The 21,510-nt window shown below is 36.9% G+C and overlaps 1 protein-coding gene across 2 annotated transcripts; it reads left to right on the top strand.

Annotated features, from left to right (window-relative positions):
• Window positions 1–11,455: 11,455 nt before the first annotated feature.
• Window positions 11,456–19,720, top strand: LOC131033383 (uncharacterized). 2 transcript variants are annotated; one of them, XM_057964596.2, is made up of 2 exons: window positions 11,456–14,753; window positions 19,296–19,720. In XM_057964596.2, exon 1 carries the CDS (start codon window positions 11,816–11,818, stop codon window positions 14,687–14,689), a length of 2,874 nt encoding a protein of 957 aa, XP_057820579.2. In that variant the 5' UTR covers window positions 11,456–11,815; the 3' UTR covers window positions 14,690–14,753; window positions 19,296–19,720. The 2 variants fall into 2 exon arrangements, with proteins under 2 accessions (XP_057820579.2, XP_057820578.2); XM_057964595.2 differs by lacking the exon at window positions 19,296–19,720 and adding an exon at window positions 18,474–19,088.
• The last annotated feature ends 1,790 nt before the right edge of the window (window positions 19,721–21,510 follow it).

The following is a 21,510-nucleotide window of genomic DNA, read 5'->3' as shown; positions in this document are numbered from 1 at the left end:
CTCAAGGACCATGAGATGAACTATCCAGTTCATGAATTAGAGTTGGTAGCTGTAGCTCATGCTTTAGTCAGGTGGCGACATTTTCTATTAGGGCATCAGTTTGAGCTGCACAGTGATCACCGTAGTTTGCAGTACATTTTCATGCAACTAAACTTGAATGCTCGACAATGAAGATGGATGGAATTCCTCTGCGAGTATGATTTTGAGGTTTGATATATTCAAGGGAAGGAGAATTTAGTGGCAGATGCTTTGAGTCGCAGGCGACATGCGGTTGCATCATTGTCCCTTGGGGTGGATTTGAGAGAGAGAATCCTTGGGATTCTTCCTTAGGACACCTGGTATCAGGAGGTTAGAGCCATGAATGAGATTGGAAGGCCATTAGAGGGCAGATATTCTGGATATAACCTTGAGGCAGATGGTCTTCTTCGACATCTTGGGTGGATCTATGTACCTCCTTTGGATGGACTTCATATTTTGATCATGACTGAGGCCCATCATGCACCTTATTTGGCACATCCCGGTGTCAAGAAGATGCACGCAGATCTTAGACATATATATTATTGGGATGGTATGAAACATGACATTGCTGATTTTGTGTCGAAGTGTTTAGAATGTCAATGGGTAAAGGCGGAGCATCAACACCCTGCAGGGATTTTACAACCTAATTTGGTACCGGACTGGAAATGGGATATCATCCATGGATTTCATAGCTGGGTTGCTTGTTTCTTCACGTCGTCATGATGCCATCATGGTCATTGTTGACAGATTGACCAAAGTTTCTCATTTTGTTCTTATTAGATCTTCCTATACAACAACAGTGGTGGCACGAGTTTTCATGGAAGATGTGGTGAGGCTTCATGGGATTCCTAGGCAGATCATTTCAGAGAGAGATCATGTCTTTACTTCAACATTGTAGACCTCACTTTAGCATGTTTTAGGGACCCAGTTGAACTTTAGTTCAAGTTATCACCCAAAGACGGACGATCAGACCGAGCGTGTGAATCGGGTTTTGGACAACATGCTTCACATGTATGTTATGGACCAACAGTCGTGCTAGGAGTAATATCTATATCTTGTGGAGTTTGCTTATGACAATGGATATCATAGCTCCATAGGAATGTCTACCTTCCAGGAATTGTATGGTCGTCCTTGCCATACTCCTTTGAGTTGGGATTGGTTAGAGGACAGGGTGCGTATAGGACCCGATATGCTTCGGGAGATGGACCAATAGGTTGAACATATTCGTGGGCATTTGGTAGTAGCATAGGATAGACAGAAGAAGTATGTCGATGCTCACAAAGTGGATCATCAGTTTTCTGTTGGCGACCATGTCTTCTTGAGAGTTCGCGTGCGAAAGAGTTCGACCCGTTATGGAAATGGTTCTAAGTTGGCACCTCATTTTGTTGGCCCTTTTGAGATCCTTGAAAGGATAATACCCATTGCCTACCGTCTTTCCTTGCCACCGAGCCTATCCCGCATCCACGATGTTTTTTCATGTTTTAGTTTTTAGACCTTATCATCCTGATGTGACCTATGTTCTTGATTGGAACGTATTGCAGGTCGAGGATGAGCAACTTTCTATGGAGCCCGTGCACATTTTGCAATGTCGAGGTTTGACCCTCAAGGGTCGTACCATCAACCAGGTGAGGGTCCTATGGGACCCAGATGATGAGACCTTGACTACATGGGAGGATGCAGCGAAGATGAGAGAGCTTTATTCTTATCTGTTTTAGGCTTCCAGGAGTAAGCCTAGTTTTGGGGGGGAGGATGTAGTACCCCTCCCTCGATTAGAATTTTTAGATTCATGTTTTGATTTTAGTTGACTTTTCAGTGGATATTAGTGGATGCATTATATTGTGATATTTTACTCAGACATTATGCTATGATGTGTTATGCTTTAATTTGAGTTGCAATGTATGTTGTTCATGCAATATTTCTTTATTGATAGTTAAATGTTATTTTATTGGATCATTGACATGGATTGGCACACTTATTTTATACGTGTGATGCGTTATATACTTGTTTCATATTTATAAGTGTATGGGGTGCAAGGAGATGATTTTCCTTCACTCACTTCGGTGAGACACGAAATGTCATGATTCTCCTTCACCGATGTGTTTATTGTGGTTATATATATATGCATATGTGGTTCATTTATGCAGGGAATTGCAAGTACAAGTACCATGTAGGTACGAGGTATCGTCTCCACCTGGCTTCATAGGTTTGAGTGTACCTTATTGATCCGATGGAAGTGGAGGAGATAGTTGTAAGGCCCTACAATTAACCCTAGCCTTGCTCAAAGTGAGCATCGTCAGTCGCTCGCCAATTCCCTATGTTTGGTATGCGGTCATGTGTTTATTTGGTTTACTTGAGTTGCGTGTTATGCGTTTTGTCAAGTTAATTATTAAATCTTAAAGTTTTTAATTAGTAAATGTGTTTTATTTGCATATTTAAATTAAAGGATAAAAAGTTAACTAGACCCCTTAGTATTATAAATTGTTAAATCAATTTGTTCAATGCATTAAATTAGGGAATTTGATTAATTGTTATTTTAAATTGTGAAATTTAAATCATGTGTTTGCATTTTTGAAAAGTTATTTAGAAATTGGAAAAATAAAATATCTCCCTCATTGACTTTTTGGAAATGGAAATTTTGATTTTTAATTAAATTGGAAAAATGAAATTTTGAGGAGAAAGACATTTTTGGAAATGCACTTTATAAGAAAAGTTTTGATTGGTTGAAAATAATTTTAACCTAGAATAGACTTTTAGGTTAAATTTTTTCTATTTATCTGTGTTTTTCACGAGAAGAGAGGAGAAGAAGTTTTTGGTTGGAAATTTGGTCTTCATTTATGGTTGAGGAATTTGTTCAGTTGCATGATTTAGCTCTTCTCAGATTATCTTCCAGGATAGCTTATTAAGGTTGGTGTTTGTTAAACCTTTGTTTTCCAAGTTTATTAATTTGAAGAAAATCTTTGTGTGTTTGAAATCATCTGATTGCAAACTCGTTTTAGTTTTGTTGGAAAGGGAAATATAACATTGAAATTTGGAATTTAAGCCCCTTTAGTTTCATTTCATTTCCCCAATCATTTCTTATTTGTTGAAAAATTAGTTTCAAGTTGAAATTTGTGAATGGCTGTTCACTGTGTATTTGGAAAAAGATTTCAGTTTTGAATTTTTCAAATTGTTTATAAAATAGAAAATTAGTTTATATATTGTGTTTTAATTTGGGGAAAGTTTGAAAATTGGTTGAATTTCACCCCTGTATGGGGTTATGTTGGCAAAATTTCCCCAAAGTTGGTTGCTTGGAAGTTGATTGTTTTCAAAACAAAATTATCCTTCCTCTGTTTATTTGACTCATAAATTTTTCTGAGTATACTTTTTTTGGGGGTTTGTTTAAAAAAAAAAAAAAGATTGAAAAAATTTAATTTAATTTCACTGTTAATTTTGTTTATGAGTTCTCTGTATGTTTTTGCTAGTAAAGTAGTTTTTGTATTTTTTATTATTATATTATATTTTTATTAGTATATATATACTTTTTAAATATTAATATAGGGCGCTATCCCATACTTGATAGCACTTACCAATATATATATATGGTAAGTGCTATTAGTTGTGGGGATAGCGCCCTATATTAATATAAAAACTGAGTACAAAAGTATTACACAAACCCCAAAACCCTTCACTAAGGGAAGCCGAAGCTTAGGAACATTGCATTCTATGCTTAGAAAGAGATTAAATCTACATGTCAACCTAGTCTGTCCTACCAACAAACACAACTCCTAAATCTAGCTTTGTCTGATAAAGCAGAGGATGACCAATACTGCCTCCCCAATGCTGAGGAGATTATCAGTAAAGCTCTCAGAAAGCCACCAATCCTCCGATTCCAGAAGTGTCCTAAAGTTATCGAGGTTACCGCTCAACACTCCTGCTTTGATCGTGTGCCATGCCTCTCTTGCGAACCGAGCTCTCCTTCTCTGATCATCTCCACGAGCCTCCTCTGTAAGATCCACATCGCCCTCATCGTTCTCTGATTCTGTCATGTTTATCACACCCTCGTCCTCTGCCTCATCTACATCCTCTCCCTCCTCACTCTCAGCTTCTGTCCCTTCGGCACCTTATTCTTATGATTCCTCATGACTGCTCTCTAATGAGTCATATATATATATATATATATAAAATAAAAATTTGGTTTGTTTGGGAGGGGGGAGGGCGTTGTGGTTGGGCAACCTCCCCTTTCAAAGGGGTTGTTATGTGGTGTAGAATTTTGAAAGTGGAAAAAGAAAATAGTTATTGTTGGAAATTATATAATATTTTTATTTTGGAGAAATATAAATATTAGTAGAATAAAGATATAAATTAATTTATATTTTTCTATGTATTAGAAAATATGTATAGTTATATAAATGAAATTTTGGTGTTTAGTTTAATGTGTAATGGTTATTTATATGATGTAATTTGAAATTAAGGTGAACTAGAAAACCTTGGTCGATTGGCTTTTTAAAAGAAATGGATATATATATATATATATATATATATATATATATATATATATATATATATATATATATATATATATATATATATATATATTATAATTAGTGGTTTAAAAAAAATATTATGTGGTGTAGAATTTTGAAAGTGGAAAAAGAAAATAGTTATTGTTGGAAATTATATAATATTTTTTTATTTTGGAGAAATATAAATATTAGTAGAATAAATATATAAATTAATTTATATTTTTATATTTTTAGAAAATATGTATAGTTATATAAATGAAATTTTGGTGTTTAGTTTATTGTGTAATGGTTATTTATATGATGTAATTTAAAATTAAGGTGAACTAGAAAACCTTGGTCGATTGGCTTTTTAAACGAAATGGAAATCATTGTCAATCTAGATTAGCGAAGATGCGTGTTTAATTATTGTATTCGTATTTATTCTCAAAACTGCAAGTCTTTGGACAGATTATTAAATGTTGTCATGTGGTAGTTTTCATGGTTGTTCATGTCTCGTGTCAGGGATTTGTCAGTTGGTTTACATTATGTAAGGGCTTGTGTTGGCCAAGTGGTTTTCTGTTGTTTTGAACTCCGTGTACAATTTCATGTGTATACCTTGGTTTTGGGAGTTCGTTTGGTTTTTGGTTAAGTGTCATAAGGGAGAGTGCCTTTCGATTGGGGGTCACGCCCAAAGTGGTAAGCAGGGTAACCCATCAAAAGTTTTCTTAAGTAAGTGACAACTTAATAATTTATTAGGGAGCTTGGTAGATGAAACACTAAGTAAGATCATTTTACCTCGCTCATGGTTGAGTTCTAGTACACACTCAGGATGCAGTGAGAAGGCCTGGAATGACAAACCAACAACCTTGTCCTCATGAAAGGTTTGTTTGGGTCCACATGAGACTTGGATGGGCGCGAGGGTTCGGGAGAGGATGCCAGGGTAACCCAAGATGGGGGTCAGGACTTATAGAGGCCTGCCAGGGTAACCATACCAAGCTATGTGATGACACTCTTCCCTTATGGTCACTAGTGGGTAGTCTTGTTGATTTCACCCGTTTTGATATGGAATCATGTTCTGCAAGTGTTACTTCATGTGTGTCTATCCGATGTTGTGAGTTCGACCATGTGTGCGTGCATACCTTTAGGCTACTAGTGGGACTTATTTATATCTCCTAGCACGGTGGGGTGGTTCTTTTTGAGCCACATGGTTGGGTGGTAGTGCCACTTTCCATCGGGTATGTTCATCCCTTCTTGCGGGAGTTGACTTCACAGATGTTCCAGGTGCGTTTGGATTCGAGCGTTTTGTTATCCAGTTGGATCCCATTTGTTATGGATCATTCTTTGTATATCTTAGACCTTTCATGGTCAGTTGTTATTAATTTTATATTTATGCCTTCATGGCAAGTTGTAAATTGTAATGTAACATTATCTGATTTTGTAACTTAGTGATATATGGAATGCAATGTAATTTTTATTTGAAGAAGCAAGCAACGTATGAATGTAAATTTAATGGCATAAGTTTTATTTGAATTATGGATGTAATGTATGGTTAGAATCCTAATTAATGAAATTAAACATGTTATCTGTATTTTAGACTATTGGATGAATTAACCATTGATTAAGTGTAATTACGTTATTAAGTGAACAATCAACTTAATTGGATTATTCTTGTTAGCGATGTTAGTGGTAAACCTAGTTAACCAAGCTGGGAAACCCTTTAGGTGTTAAGTTAAATCTTCCGTTGTATAATCTAATCTTTTGTTATCTCTGTGTATCATTAAACATATTAAAGTTTTGAAAAAAAAATTATTTGCACTCTTATCTAGTGTTTTAGTTTAATCCCTTCGGGGTTTCCTGGCGGGGCATTACACAGAAGCATATTGCCCTAATATTTTATTGAATTGGAGAGATTTTCTCCTTTTCTCAACTCCAAACAACATGTTGTCATCTACAAATTATTGGTGGGTGATAGCATTTAAAGAGTTAGTAACCCTTTTGCCCTTAATAAGATCATTCTCATACAATTTCTTGATTGCTCTGCCTAAAGATTTTGCAATGATTATGAATGGAAAGGGGAAGAGTGGGTCACCCTTCCTCAAACTCCTAGATGTATCAAAAAATCCTTTAGGAGAATTGTTAACTAAGATTGAGAATCTCGGGTTGGAGATGCAGTAAAAGACCCAATTAATCCATTATTTGCAAAAACCAAAGGCCTCTAGGGTTTTGCGAAGGAATCTCCAATCTACTTTGTCATAGACCTTGTTTATATATAACTTGATGAGCATGCTTGGGTCTATGTTGTCTTGAATTGAGTGTATCACATCCTGGGCGATGATGATCCCATAAAGAATGGATCTTCCTGGGCCAAATCCAGTCTATTTTTATGATATAATGCTTAGGAATAATCTCTTTTATCTGCTCACCATGGTCTTAACCATTACCTTATAAAGTGTGTTGTATGGGGATATGAATTTTAACTCATGCAGGCTTAGGGCCTCCTCTTTCTTTGGGTCTCAATCATTTTAGCAATAGCTATATAGTTATTATTGGAGTTGAGGAAAAATCAAGTCTATAGCTCCCAAAGATCACTTGCATGCAAACCTGTCATAGAAGAAGAGAAGCAAAAAAGCTATGGAGGCCAAAATTCAGAGATCCAGAAAAGAGGAGTCATATTGATTGTGCAACAAGAATGCAATTCAATAATTACAGTTGTTAATGAAAATACAAAGAGAGAATCCTTATAAAAGGATACTCGAAACCCTAAAGGTGAAAACCCTAAAGAATTATAAGATTCCTAAGTTTAGCTTAAGCATAGAGTATAATACACTAATAATTAAATAAATAGTTATTAGCTAATAAAATATTTCTCTAACACCCCCCCTTAAGATGAACTTAGGGAGTAGCTAAAAAACAACTAAGGACTAAAAAAACATGTAAAAAAATGCATGAAAGCAACAATGGGTCCCGACAACTAGGCTTGATGAGGTACCCAAGTACAATAAAAATCTCTGTAAAGTGGAGAAAAAAGAGAAAACCCCGTGGGAACATAACTCCTCTCCAAGAAGAGATGAAATCTCAAGTGAAGGACTAAGAAGCCTCCAAACAAGAGTGTTCCAGAAGATAGGAACAAAAAGAAGAACATGAAGAACACCACTAAAGCATGAAATAGCTGCAAACATTGTCAAAGAGTAACTGCTAATCTGAAGAACCTCCACTGAAATAGAAGATGACCAGGTAGAGAAGATTGTAATCTACGTGAGTGTCCTCAAATGACACTACTCGAATCAGATGGAAAACAAAGGCAAACAACGAGACTCGAAGATACAGATGGCATGAAACACCAAAGCCTGAAGAGATGATCAATCGAACCAAGGAAGCATTAGAACAACAAGACAAACCTCCCCATAATGCTGAAAAGGGAGAGGGATGGGTACACTGAAAAGAATGGCCAACAAGAACTGCATGATGAAGAACCAGTAACATCGAAGGTGTAGAGAAAATACATAGTGTCGTGGAAGGAACACTCACTTGACACACATCATGAGGCTAATGTCGTGGAAGGAACACTCACATGACAAAGGTAGATGGAAAACAAAGGCAAACATCAACGCCCCATGACACTTTATACGTAGTGCATGTACAATAAGGCACAAGATGTGCAAGATCCCAAGTATACAATGCATGATGACACTTTATCTCAGTGCGTTTGCATAAACAAAATGCTACAATAATCGGAAGAGACATAAGACTGGAAACAAAAAGAACAACCAAAGATGAGACATCCTACTCAAAGAAAGAGATCTCAGGACTTGAAACATCCAAGATATTCACCAGAGTGCTGAAAAGAAAAAAACTGAATTAAATATACCTGGAGCAAAATTTGGGAAGAAAACTCATATGAATATAAAAATAACAGAACACGATTTCCAATGATATAAAGTTTTCAAAAAACGGAGTTCAGATGCTCAAGTTATGTCTCCCGGAGTGCAAAAAAGAACCTTTGGCTTTGACAACAAAAAACACCATCAAAAAAGAAAAATCAAAAGTTCAAACCTCTAGATCTGAAGAGAGCTTAAAAAGAGCTTTCCGACGATATAAAGTTTTCGAAAAAGTGCATTCGTATGACCAAGTTACGACCAAAAGAAAAAAAACCCCCTTTTTTGACGAAAATTTTCTGACGCATTTGCAGGTACAGTCGTACGGATTTTTGTGCCTCGTAAAGCATGCCAATGAAAAAAAATCTTGGCCTAGATGCCTTTGTCACCGAAATAGGTCAAATTATATATCAAAGTTCGTGGAATCAGCCTCCTGAATCCAACCGTCAGGTCCTTTTGACACCAAAATGTACCAAAAAATTAGCTACCCCCAAAAATGAAAAAAAAACAACTGCACAAACCCCCGAATACACAGATCTGAAGAACAAGGCCCAAAAAATCTCATGAAGAGAACAGGGGCATGCAGATTTGGAGCTCTGATATCATATTGGAGTTGAGAAAATACAACTTTAGAGATCCCAAGAACACCTGCAAGCAAAATACCTATCACAAGAGAAGAATGGAGGCAAAAACTCTGAAAAAGTTTGAAACCCTCCTCCAAAAAATCTTTTGAAAAATCAGGAACAAGAAGCAACAGATGTAGGCTCTGATACCATATTGGAGTTGAGGAAAAATCAACTCTACAGCTCCCAAAGATCACCTGCATGCACACTTGTCACAGAAGGAGAGAGGCAAAAAAAACTATGGAGGCCATAATTCAGAGATCCAGAAAAGAGGAGTCGTATTGATTGTGCAACAAGAATGCAATTCAATAATTACAGTTGTTAATGAAAATACAAAGAGAGAATCCTTATAAAAGGATACTCAAAACCCTAAAGGTGAAAACCCTAAAAAATTATAAGATTCCTAAGTTTAGCTTAAGCATAGAGTATAATAGACTAATAATTAAATAAATAATTATTAGCTAATAAAATATTACTCTAACAATTATTTTATGAACTATTCTTGTAGTCAATGTTGTCTTTTATTAGTATTTAATATACTTGTAGTTATGTTATAGATTGTTTTCTACATCATATTATAAACTATTTATTGTAACCAACATTTAAAACATAAACTTTCCTTATCCAACTTTCTTTCATAGGACAATTACATACACACTATAGTCAATCTTATTATTTGCAACCCTTGCACACATTGTCACTAATCTTCTCACAAACTTACACTCTCAAATTAATAAATTATTGAAATAAACACCATCTTAATATTAAACTAAAATGCTAGGTTTAATCTACTATAACTAGCTTAATTTTATGAAAAGGCATTCAAAATAACATATTTTTCTTGGATAACACAACTATGGAGTTAGAGATAATTGAGACCAACGACAAAGTAAATGTGGAGGAAGCTTAACAATTTTGACCATGTAAAAAAGCTAGATGAGAGATCCAAATTTTTGAGCATCACATTATTTGTTCGACTAACATAGAGGATGGAAATTGAAGTATCAAGTGCTTCTCAAGTTGTTTGATGAATTAGGGAGATGGAAGCAAAATTATCATCTTTATTTTTGACAAAGAGAAATAAAATGTTTAAGATGATAGGATCAAAAGAAGATATTAGATTTTTAAATATAATAAACAAAGTAGGCATGACATTATCAAGAGACAAAATAGGGCTATGCATCTTTGGAAACTTATAACTTCTAGCCTATAAAATTTCTCTATGGAAATCAATTATTTAGAAAAGAGGGAGTACCAAATCTAATAGACTTGTACTTTAACCTGACAAAATAATTCCAAACAAAAATAGAAATTTCACAAGCTAAATATTTTACTTAAGTGGAAGATAGTGATTGTACTAGATTAGACTATTAATATTAGTTAAAATGTGACCATGCTCGTCTAAGGATGGGTCACCCTTTGAAACATGATAAATTATTTTTTTCATAAGCCTTATCCTAAAAAAATTGAACATGCATGTGATCATCTATTTACAACAATTTTCCATTTCCGTATAGATTGCCCTTCACTTAGGGTGCCATTATCCAATGTTCTTCCTTCGTGGCCCATCAATTAGTCTTCCATTGCTTTATTTTATGAATAATGCCCTTTGCATTCAACCATATGATGTTATGTTTGACTATGATTCCCTTTATTAAGTGTTTAGGACATCAGTATTGAAGAATTTGTCTTGTGGCCATAAGATAAATGTGGAATATAATTTATTGAAAATTATGTTTTTTATTTTCAAATATCTTCATAATTTGTGTAAGGGATATTCTATGGCCACCACATTGTCTTTTATTTGTACATTGTGAATGGTGATTTTTTTTATTTGTATTTTGTTTTTAATTGAATAGCGTATTTGTGTCTTACTAGATTTTGAGTAGTGTATTTTTTCAATTAATGTTTTTTCTAGAATATTCAATTGAAGGTCTAAATGTGTGATACCACATATGATGATGGATCCTCTCTTCTAAGTATGTGCAAAAATAGATGAAATTAAGTGTATATGATTGAACAAAATTATAAATATATGAAAAATCACAACATGAACCCAACCTAAAAAAAGATTGTATCATTTATCTTTATGCGTTTTTTTCAATTTGAAGAATCAAAAGTCTAGTGATGAGGGCCAATCCATATGATTCGATTCTAACTATACACAATGAACCCCTTATAGTTTTGATGAGAGCCAACCCATACGATGTGATTTTGACCACACAATGAATTTAGATAGTAAACTGCCTATAACATAGACAATAAGGAATCAAAAATCTAACGATTCAAAAGCCCAACCACATGATGAACCCCTTTAAGTTTTAGATTATATACATCACCTCTTACATATACATTAGAAATAGAAAAATTCAAATTGAATTCCTCACTTGCAACTATATACATTCACATCTTAAAACTGCATCATGGTCAACAGCTAGATTATCATTTACCTAGACACTCTCCAAATATACCCAAAACTAAATAAAAATTTGCAGAGGTATGTAAATTTCACCATTACAACTGTTGCAGAAAAATACAAAGAAATTTGCAGAGATATACTTTTTCCTCATGTCACTTCTATCATTTGGAACGGACAGAAAAATAATAAACCTCGAATTTTAAGTATCTTTACCGGGTCAACACAAATTCCTCTTCCTACTCGGCCGTCCGAGAATGGATCGAGCGGTGTTATGTCCTGATTTGTTTAATCAAATGAGAAGATAAAACAATTTGAATCATTGTCTCCTGGTTTCAATCTGTCTTAGTGAAGTATCACAACCAGCAAAGTTATAGAGACAGAAATTGCCATAAAATTGTAATGAGGGCATCTGCAGAGCGGCCGACGCAGCTGCGTCTCTCTGTGCCCGCGCGTCCGCCGCTACGGGCGCCATCTTCTTCTTCTTCTTCCTCCTCCTCCTCTTCCCTTCGACATTACCCGTCATTCCCTTATACCCCATCATCAAAGCCCTTTCCTTTCAGCCCTGCCGCAACTCCGACCCCTTCCAAGCGACCAGGGGCCAAAGTATGGCTGCCATGGCTCTGCACGCTGCTTCATCTGGCATCTCTCTATTGGCTCAATACGACCACATCACTGCATCCAGTGACCTTCACCTTCCTGGCACTTCTACTGTCGGCAGTGCTCACAGCGATGCAGCAGCAGCCGCCCCCATGGAACCGCCCACTGACGGGCCTGCAGCGGGGCACGCTGGTGGTGGACGGTGCTGCGGTGGCTCTGCTCTTTTTCCTCCGCTTCGTGGGTTGCAGAGCTTGCGGTCCCATGGAGGCCATTCTTGCTGAATTCGCCGGTGCCCTAGCTGGCAAAGCACTGCTTGGAAAGTCGGGAGATCGCGGGAAACGAATTAGGGGTTTAGTGGCTCTGGTGACCGGATCTTTTCTTCTGTCGCGGGGATGGGACCGCGCGGGTTGTTTTCCGGCGGGGAATTATGCTTCCGCTGCTGCGTTTTCATGTGACCGACTGTTTCGGCTGGCAGTGCCGCTCGCGGCAGGAGTAATGGCTTCGCTAGAGAAATCTTGCGCCAATCGGAGCTCAATTCGTCATCTTGGTAAGCGACGTATACGCCTGATTTCTCTGTCAATTGCTGCCGCAATTCTTTTTCCGTTTGCGGTTACTAGCTTCTTTCTCTGGGATTGGAACCCTGGACCTGTTTATATTTCCTCGGGGGCATTGGTTGGAAGTGTGGCGTTGGGCGTGGTGGCGTCCTTTTATGGCGAAACTTACAGCGAAGAGAAACTCCTAGTGCCGCCTTTGTCGCCCAAGCCATTTTTTATGACTGTGTGCTGTTTGTGCGGCCTGGAGCTTGTTTTCGGCCTGGAGTTATCACTTTTAGGGTTTTTGTTATGTTCTTTCATTCTGTGGATTGCCGTCAGAGATCTGGGATCGCCCTCTAGCTGGATGGCTTACTCGATTCTCGAATCAGATCCCTCTGATGCGTTTTTATCCTTGGTGAAGAACCCGCTGCATCATATTCTCAGCGAAAGAAAGTCGAGGAAAATTGCAATTTTCCTTTTAATCAATGCGGCATTTATGGTGGTTGAGTTTGTTTCTGGTTTTATGAGTAACAGCCTGGGTCTTATTTCAGACGCCTGCCATATGCTGTTTGATTGTGCGGCCCTTGCGATTGGACTGTATGCATCGTATATTTCTCGGCTTCCTGCAAACGGCAAGTTCAATTATGGGTATGGGAGATTTGAGGTTTTGTCTGGGTATGTGAATGCTGTGTTTTTGGTGCTTGTTGGCTCGCTTATTGTGTTGGAGTCTCTGGAAAGGATTTTGGATCCGCAAGAAATTTCTACAGAAAGCTTGCTGCTTGTTTCTGTTGGAGGGCTTCTAGTAAATATTGTGGGGTTGGTGTTTTTTCACGAGGAGCATCATCATGCCCATGTTGGCGGTAGCTGTTCTCATTCTAATGGAACTCACTCTCACACCCATTCGCATGAAACCCATGACCATGATCACCATTCTCATGGTCATAGCCACACCTGCACAATTAAGACCGTTCCCTGCAGCGTGGAGGACAAGCATTTTGTCAGTTGTGAGAAGAGTGGATCAAATTCCTCAAATAATTTCCGTGAAGATCATGACGTTCATAAAGTAGGGCATGCCAATATGCAAGAGGACCATCCCAAATCTCATATACATACAGGCCACAATCACGGGGAGGGGGAGAGTCACCATCAAAGTTTGCAAGGTGACAATTGTAAAGGGCATGGTCATATTAACCAGGCCGAACAGATCACCTGTGAGCAGCACCAACTAGTGGTGTCATCACACAAACATGAGGGCCACAGCCACCTTAGTGAACATGATCATCAGATTCAAAGTGACCATGATCATTTGAATAGAAAAGAAGGCTTAATGCTGGACAAGCAAGCAAAAGATGTGTGCGTAGCTCACCATGATGAACAGCATCACAATTGCAAACATGATCACGATCATGGACATGCTCATTCTGATTCTCCTTCACATTTGGGGCATAGCCATCCTCACTTGGAGGATAGCCATTCACATAACCATTCTCACTTGGAGGATAGTCATTCACATGGCAATTCTCATTTGGAGCATAGCTGTTCACACAGTAATTCTCATTTGGAGCACAGACATTCGCATAGCAATTCTCATTTGGAGCATAATCATTCTCACTTGAAGCCTAGCCAGTCGCATAGTGATTCTCATTTGGAGCATAGCCATTTGGCAGAAAATCATTCATCCAAAGAGCATCGTCATATTGATCACAATATGGAGGGAATTTTCTTGCATGTACTTGCTGATACCTTGGGGAGTGTAGGAGTGGTAGCTTCTACTCTTGTGATAAAATACAAAGGTTGGCTTATAGCAGATCCAGCCTGTTCGATATTCATATCCATTTTGATTATTTCATCTGTCATTCCTCTGCTCAGGAACGCTGCTGAAATCCTGTTGCAGAGAGTACCTAGAGTCAATGAGCATGACATAAAGCAGGCGCTTAGAGATATACAGAGAATACAAGGTGTCCATGACTTCCAAAATATGCATGTTTGGAGCTTCACAAACAAGGAAGTTGTAGGGACTCTTCATCTTCACATTTCAGCTGAAAGTGATAAATCTTCAATTGGGACTCAAGTAACCCAATTGCTACGTGATGCTGGAATCAAGGATTCGACGCTTCAAATGGAATATGCAGTAAATTCATAGGCAATGGTTTCAAGCACAATTTACTTCGGCTGTTCAGAATTGATCCGCTTCCTGGTATCTTCAGGTAATAATTGTTCTTTAAGTTTAAAATATTTACCTGAATTTTAAATCAAATATATATTATGATATGCATTGCAGTTTATATATAGAAGAGTTCACTTTCTTTTTAACAAATCTACTTTTCCTGAGAATAAAGTCACATTTCTTGCTTCTAATAAAATTTTTAAATACCTAATTTGTATCTACTATCTAGTTTTCTTCATTTCTGAGAAATATTTTTTCTTTTTTTTTTTAAATTTTTTTGTGTCATTTCTTATGTGGTCTTGGGTTTTGTCACTGATTCTGTATCGATTCCCTCAGTTAAATAATAAATAAAGCATTTGCGGATTGACAAAAAGAGATTTAAGATATAGAGAAACTAGTATCATGTTTATGTGTAACATAATCTGGCAAGTTTTGTGTGCTAAACTTTGTTCAAACCCCTTATTTCTTAATCGTCCACTATTCATTTTATATCATTTTTTTTTGATAAATGAGGGGTTTTATTGGGGACCCTCGCCTGGCAGATGTTATCCATTATGGTTACAAAACTGTGACCCTGTGGGCCGCAGCATGGACACACGGCTGTGGCTGGAATAAAACAAAGGATCAGAGCTTGGGTTCAGCAATTACACATCCACAACAGATCAAAACACAACAAGCCTAGACAAATGAAGAATACACCATAGGCCTTGACCAAACACACTAGAACCAATAAACAACTACACAGGCATCCCAGGGGAGGAAGGAAGCACATCCTGGGACCCAACCGCCAAGGGATCAATCCCAGGAGAAGCACCAATCTCATCCATTCCAGCTTCCTTCATAACAAACTCAGAAGTGTCAAAGCCACCCTGGTCCTGGTGGCTGTGATCTCTACTGCGGCCCCTCCCATTACCATAACCCACAGAGAAAATCATCAGCACCAGGTGTATGTTATCAACTCCAAGCCCAGGCAATAAACTTTTGTTGTGTATATTCCAACTGATTAGGTCATATTGAACTTCTCAACACATTGAACACTTTTCCAATTAGTTTCTTATTCAAGATCATGCCCTTGACAGCATGCAATGAAAGCCACAAACCTGAGCAGTATAATCAAGTTAGCACTGTTACACCCAAACAGAGAAATTGGCAGAACCCTGTGGAGGTAAGAGCAAGCAGGCTTAGCACAAGCAACAAAGGACATGTCAGACGTGTGGAAGTTCTGAGATTTCAAGAAAACAGGCTGTGGCAATGATTTAACAATCCATTGGTTTCCTTCACTGTCAATGCCAATTTGTTGGCTTTGTTAAAAGCCTGGAAAGGGAGTACATCCTTTCTATCCTATGCTCTAGCAATTGGAGGTGTCAAAGAAAGGGGCCGTAATGGTGTCGAAAGCAAAGAATTCTTTGTAATGGAAATGCATTTTTTTGACCCTATACTCCAGTGATTGGAGGGTAGAAGCATGGGTGAGGAAGTTGGGGCATAACAGTCGTTGATGGACCTGCATTACCCACATGGGGGTGAACCGCAGTAAGATCATCTAGAGATGATCTCTCAACTACCTTACCACCACTAAACTCCTAGATGAACTCTAAGTCCATTGCATGTGTAAAAATCCTCCCTCGTGAAAAATCCACTAGCCATTGAAATATCCTCCAGTTCTAACCTGGGCCTCCAAATTCTGTAGGATGTAGTCTGTTGGTATAGATTTTGTATGCAATACACTTGGATAGTCTACTGCTTTCAACCCTCTGGTCCAAGCACATACTGGATAAAATTCAGTTCCAGCATTTCAGTCGCCCCAAAAATCTTTTTAAGATGTCTGCTGAGAGTCCCATCTCCTATTGACACCTTTCTGTATGAGGAGGCAAAACCAAGAAGCCATAGCTGAGGAAACAAGGGCAGATAGACAAAACTCAAAAGAAAATGGCAGAGGTGGAGTTTGCACAGCCAGCAACAGCAATAACAAAATTGCACGTGTTCCTTTGTTTGTAAAAATTAGCAGCCAACATATGCAAACAACTTAGTATGCTATGAAGAGACAACACCTATAGTTACCTTTCCCGAGAACAAGAGTTTTCCCTTTTGAATTGCAAAAACTGTCTAGCTAATTGGAGAGACTAAATCAGAAGAATTAGTCCTCAATAACATTGAACGGGATTTCAAAGGTCCCACATGGGGTGTAGGAACAAGAGCATTGGCTTCAGAGTTGCCTAGCTATTCAAGTTTTCACTGGGTATTAGATAAGATCCAGACTACTAATGTTGGAAATAATATAATGCAGAAGATATATCTCACACAACACGAGATGATATTGGGCCAAGATACCTAATATTCAATATATGCAGAAATAGAGTAAACCCTTGAGCTATGGTAACGCCATACAATACTCCTTATGGAAGAAGTCACTCCATGCTATATCTCCAAGAGATCCCAAACACAATATCATACTCCACACCAGCCTTATATTGATAATCAACTTCTTTTTATGGACCCTTCCTAAAAATACAATGGAAGGGTAATTCAATGAAGGCCTACTCATCTCCTTATATAATTAAATACACAAGTTGTCCACGTGACCCATCATACCAACGAGGGTATGGTCTATTATTTGGAAGAGATCTTATCTCAGGGAGGGTCACAAGGTTATCTTTTAACAATTTTTGTAACACACTCAAGTAAGAATCAGATAATTTAGTGAATACCCGATTGCATTGAGGCTTTGGTGTCCGATGAATTGTGATTGCATTAGCTATAGATTCATTCCTCCGAAACCCACTTGAGGAAGATGCACTTCCAAAGGTATCAGCACAAGAATTTGGAGTAGGATCTCCAAATTGAGCCAACGTATGCTGATAATCAGTGAGAGTAGTACAAAGACTGGAAAAATTTGGATATTTGTTCAAGGAGAGCTTCTCCCTCAGTGCCGGTTGTAGACTACCAATAAACATTCTCTGAAAGTCACTGTCTGGCAGGGCATAACGGATCTTGGTGGATATAGATTGATACCTCGATATGAAGTCAATCAATTTCTCATTTGATTGTTTTTTGCAATGAACAAGGTTAACAGTAGTGACCTTGCTACCAATGTTAGCCTGAAACCGTTTGAGAAATGCTTCAAATCAATTGATTAGAAGTATGAATTGAATAATCTGGTAAAGAACTATACCATTCTAACACGGTCCCTTTGAGAGATTAGAGAATAAGTTAAGCAGAACATGATCTTGACTATGAAAATCATATCAGAGAGTAAGAAAAGAATCAATGCTTAAGAAAAGAATCAATGCTTAAACCATTGAGATTTGTGTAAAGTTATCCTTACATAAATGCAGGAGGTGACTACCAATTACCAAATATCTTAGTATTCACAACTTTTGACAGACAGCATTTCGCAAGAAGTAAGGCTGACTTGAAAAATAATTTCAAACAACATTATACTCAGAAGCAGTAAGATTGTCCTGATCAACACACTAATCTTGAACCTAATTATTCTAAGCTTATATGGCATATAAGAATTATATAGCATATCATAATTATGTATAGAGGTCTGTGTATTACTGTAAGTCTGTCACGACACTGGTTGTCTGTCTGATATGTCCTTGGATTTGAATTTGAAAGGGGCTTGAAGCAAATTTTTGGGAGCTTCAAAATTTACGTAAAAAATAGAAAAAACTTTAATGATTAGTTAGATATATTTGATTATGTAGAAAAATCTCTAGTTGGTAAAATTTGACTGATTGATTATGAATGAACTTTGCAGATCCATATTTAGAAACATGGAAATCTGGCTGAGCAATCTTGCCATTAGGTGTCTTGGAAGCACTCTGGATGCTGACTTCATATGTAAACAACTAGCAGAGTTTCATCAATGGTTGAATCAAAGCTGATCTGTCACTGGCAGGTGGTTGGTAGCTATGGGTTATCTTATTTTGATTAATTTTGCTTGGAAGTTACGGGATGCATTGACCTTCAAAGTACCATTAAAGAGCAAGTCCCTAGATTGTGCCAAATATTGTGCTGCTTTGCCATACAACTGTCAAAAAAATGGATTGATAGATAGGTTTTTGCTTGAGCGGATGACTGATAACAGCCGAATGAGCTTTTATGTTTTGTTAATTACCACTATTTTATAAACCATCCAGTTCTTGTACAGGACTTATGTGTGCTTTGACAAGTACCATTAAAGAGCAATGGCCTATATTGTGCCAAATGTTGTGCTGATCTGCACGTATGGTTGTCAGAAAAAAAGAATTGATAGACAGGTTTTTGCTTGAGCTGATGACTTATAACAGCTGGATGAGCTCTTACATGTGCCCTGACAAATCATCTTTTATATTCTCCCAGGAAGAAACATCATCACTTGTTACAACAATCATTACTGGTAGCAGGGTCATTTGCCTTTCTATATTAGCTAGACTGGTCATTTAGCTGCGTGTTAGTTTTATGCTGATTTTTTTATTATTCTAATAGATGGGGAGTAGAATAATTTGAGGAAAAGGCTGTATGATTAAGGAATTTATTATTGTCAACAAGGTATATTAGCCTAACCTTATGTACTGATAAAGATAGGCAATGCCAAAAGCTTATGTGCAGGTTGAAGGGATTCAAGGTTTGTACTGTCCATCTCCCAAACTTATGTCTGAGTGATAATGGAAATAGCCTCAGTGGCATCTCCACTTTCCTACATAGCAATGGCTGTATATATCAAGCGTGTTGGTAAGTGCTTGTGCATGTATCTGAAGGTCGTGAATGAATTTTAGGAAGTGCTGAGAGCTAAAGGAATTCTCACCAGCTCAAAGTTTAATTAGACGAGCCATGAAAGAAAAGAGTGCCTTGCTTAGATTCTTAAAAAGATCAAGTCACCTGCAGTTATGAAAAATCTCCACCTGATAAAATGTCTTAAAATTAATCATTCAATTTTTTAATTGTTTCCATTGTAAATTTTCTTGGCTAATTTTGAAATTAAGCATCACTATTCTAAGAATAATATTGTGATTTTAAAATTCTTTCCTGGAAGACTTTTAAGTATACTTCATAATTATAGATTCTAGATGTTAAGACTGGTTGAGGGCAACTCGTAGATAATAATTATGAGCAATATGACAAATGACTTGACTAAGTCAGATACTTGAAAGCATATTTGGATTTACTTCAGATCTTATGTCATGCTTTAGAGAAACTAGCACTTGATTAAGTCAGAAACATGAAAAGCATCTTTGGATTTACTTTAGATGAAGTCATGCTTCAGAGAAATTAGCACCTTGGAGATTGAATTTTTTTATTGGAAATTGTATTTGGTCATGTTTATATTTCATCCATCCCATTTTTTCCTTAAACTATTTTAAATTTCAAATCTTGCTTCGCTAAGCATGACATTGGAAGGTACTTACCATAATAGATCTCACCCACCATATTTGAGCGAATTGGGCAATCAACATAAATAGTCAGTTGGCAATCCTACAAAAAGATTGAGAAATCCTACAAATTGAATATAAGATTGAAATGAACATATTCATTTGACATGACATTGAGCATTATTGTCTACAAAACAAGACAATAAACACGATATACTGCAGAGTACCAATAAGATAAAATTAATGAAGAACGCAGAGTATACTAATCATAGAGTCAATCTAAGGAATGAAGCTTCTAAGAACACCAATGGAGGATGACTATTCCTCTCCAGTTCTTAAAGCTCCACTCTTCCCCTCCTCTTTAACTCCAATCTTTCTTGTAGACCAGCAACATGTTTTATCAAACAAATCCTTTTTTAATTAAAAGACTTACTGCCTTTGTTTATGGTCGTCCAACTCATATTTCTATACCTATATATCTTATAATTTAAGTTTCTTTCCTTCCTCTCCAGCAAATGGTTAAAATGCTTGCAGATATTTTGAAGCTCGAGAGTGGTGACTAATGACAACAATGAGCTATAAGGAGATACCATATATGTGTGTCATTTGTCAAACAAATGACTTAAAAACGTGTTAATTATATTTTTCAATTTTAATAGTGTGCGACCAAAATTGAAGTGTTTAAATGCTAAATTGAAATTAAAGTTAATTATAGTTCATCGGTTAAGAGATAATGTCTTATTAGAAATTAGGTAAATGATCACGTTTTATTAGAGATTAGGTAAATGATCATCCTCTATTCTAGCTTATGAACTGAATTTTGATGGGCATATGGGGGGAATTTGGTAAGTAGTGTTTTGGCTTTTAATGGGCAAATGAAGGGAATTTGGGTGATGTGGTTTTGCTGATTACACCGTTTATTGTCACAATAGTTTACATAAAGGATAGTATTATTTTGTATATCAAGAGGTACCAATAATGAGGGATGGATCAAGAGCTACCAATAATGAGGGATGGATCATTGACCTAATAGAAACATGAAAGGTTCTTCTTTTGTGCATCAATATCTACATATTGAGAGGCTCAAATATAATTAACATGATGGAGAAAGGCTTGACCTCAAGTTGGAAACTTGGTCGTCTATCAAGAATCTTAGGGTTCACTTTAGATGCTCAACTTAATGATATTCAAACATTGTTTTAGATGAATTAGTAGACCAATATGTATTTGGGCTAATTTAGAGTCTAGAAGGGCTATACACCCTCTTCAAAGACCTGGTTTATACATCGTTTATTCCAAGTTTTTCTTTGAAATAATTGTTTTAATCATTCAATAATTTAGCATTTTTATCACTAACAAAATATGTGTTTCCATAGTTAATTTTCTTGTTTCAATGCTTAAGCAATTAGCTCATTGTGTTGTTGGAAGATTCTAAAAGATGCT

This window comes from Cryptomeria japonica, chromosome 7, assembly GCF_030272615.1.
Source record: "Cryptomeria japonica chromosome 7, Sugi_1.0, whole genome shotgun sequence".
Classification (NCBI taxonomy): domain Eukaryota; kingdom Viridiplantae; phylum Streptophyta; class Pinopsida; order Cupressales; family Cupressaceae; genus Cryptomeria; species Cryptomeria japonica.
The sequence above is the reverse complement of the archived record's forward strand: the minus strand, read 5'-3'. Positions and strand labels throughout refer to the sequence as shown.

Coding starts and splice junctions, on each gene's coding strand:
- LOC131033383 (XM_057964596.2), top strand. CDS start 11,816: ATGAGGGCATCTGCAGAGCGGCCGACGCAGCTGCGTCTCTCTGTGCCC.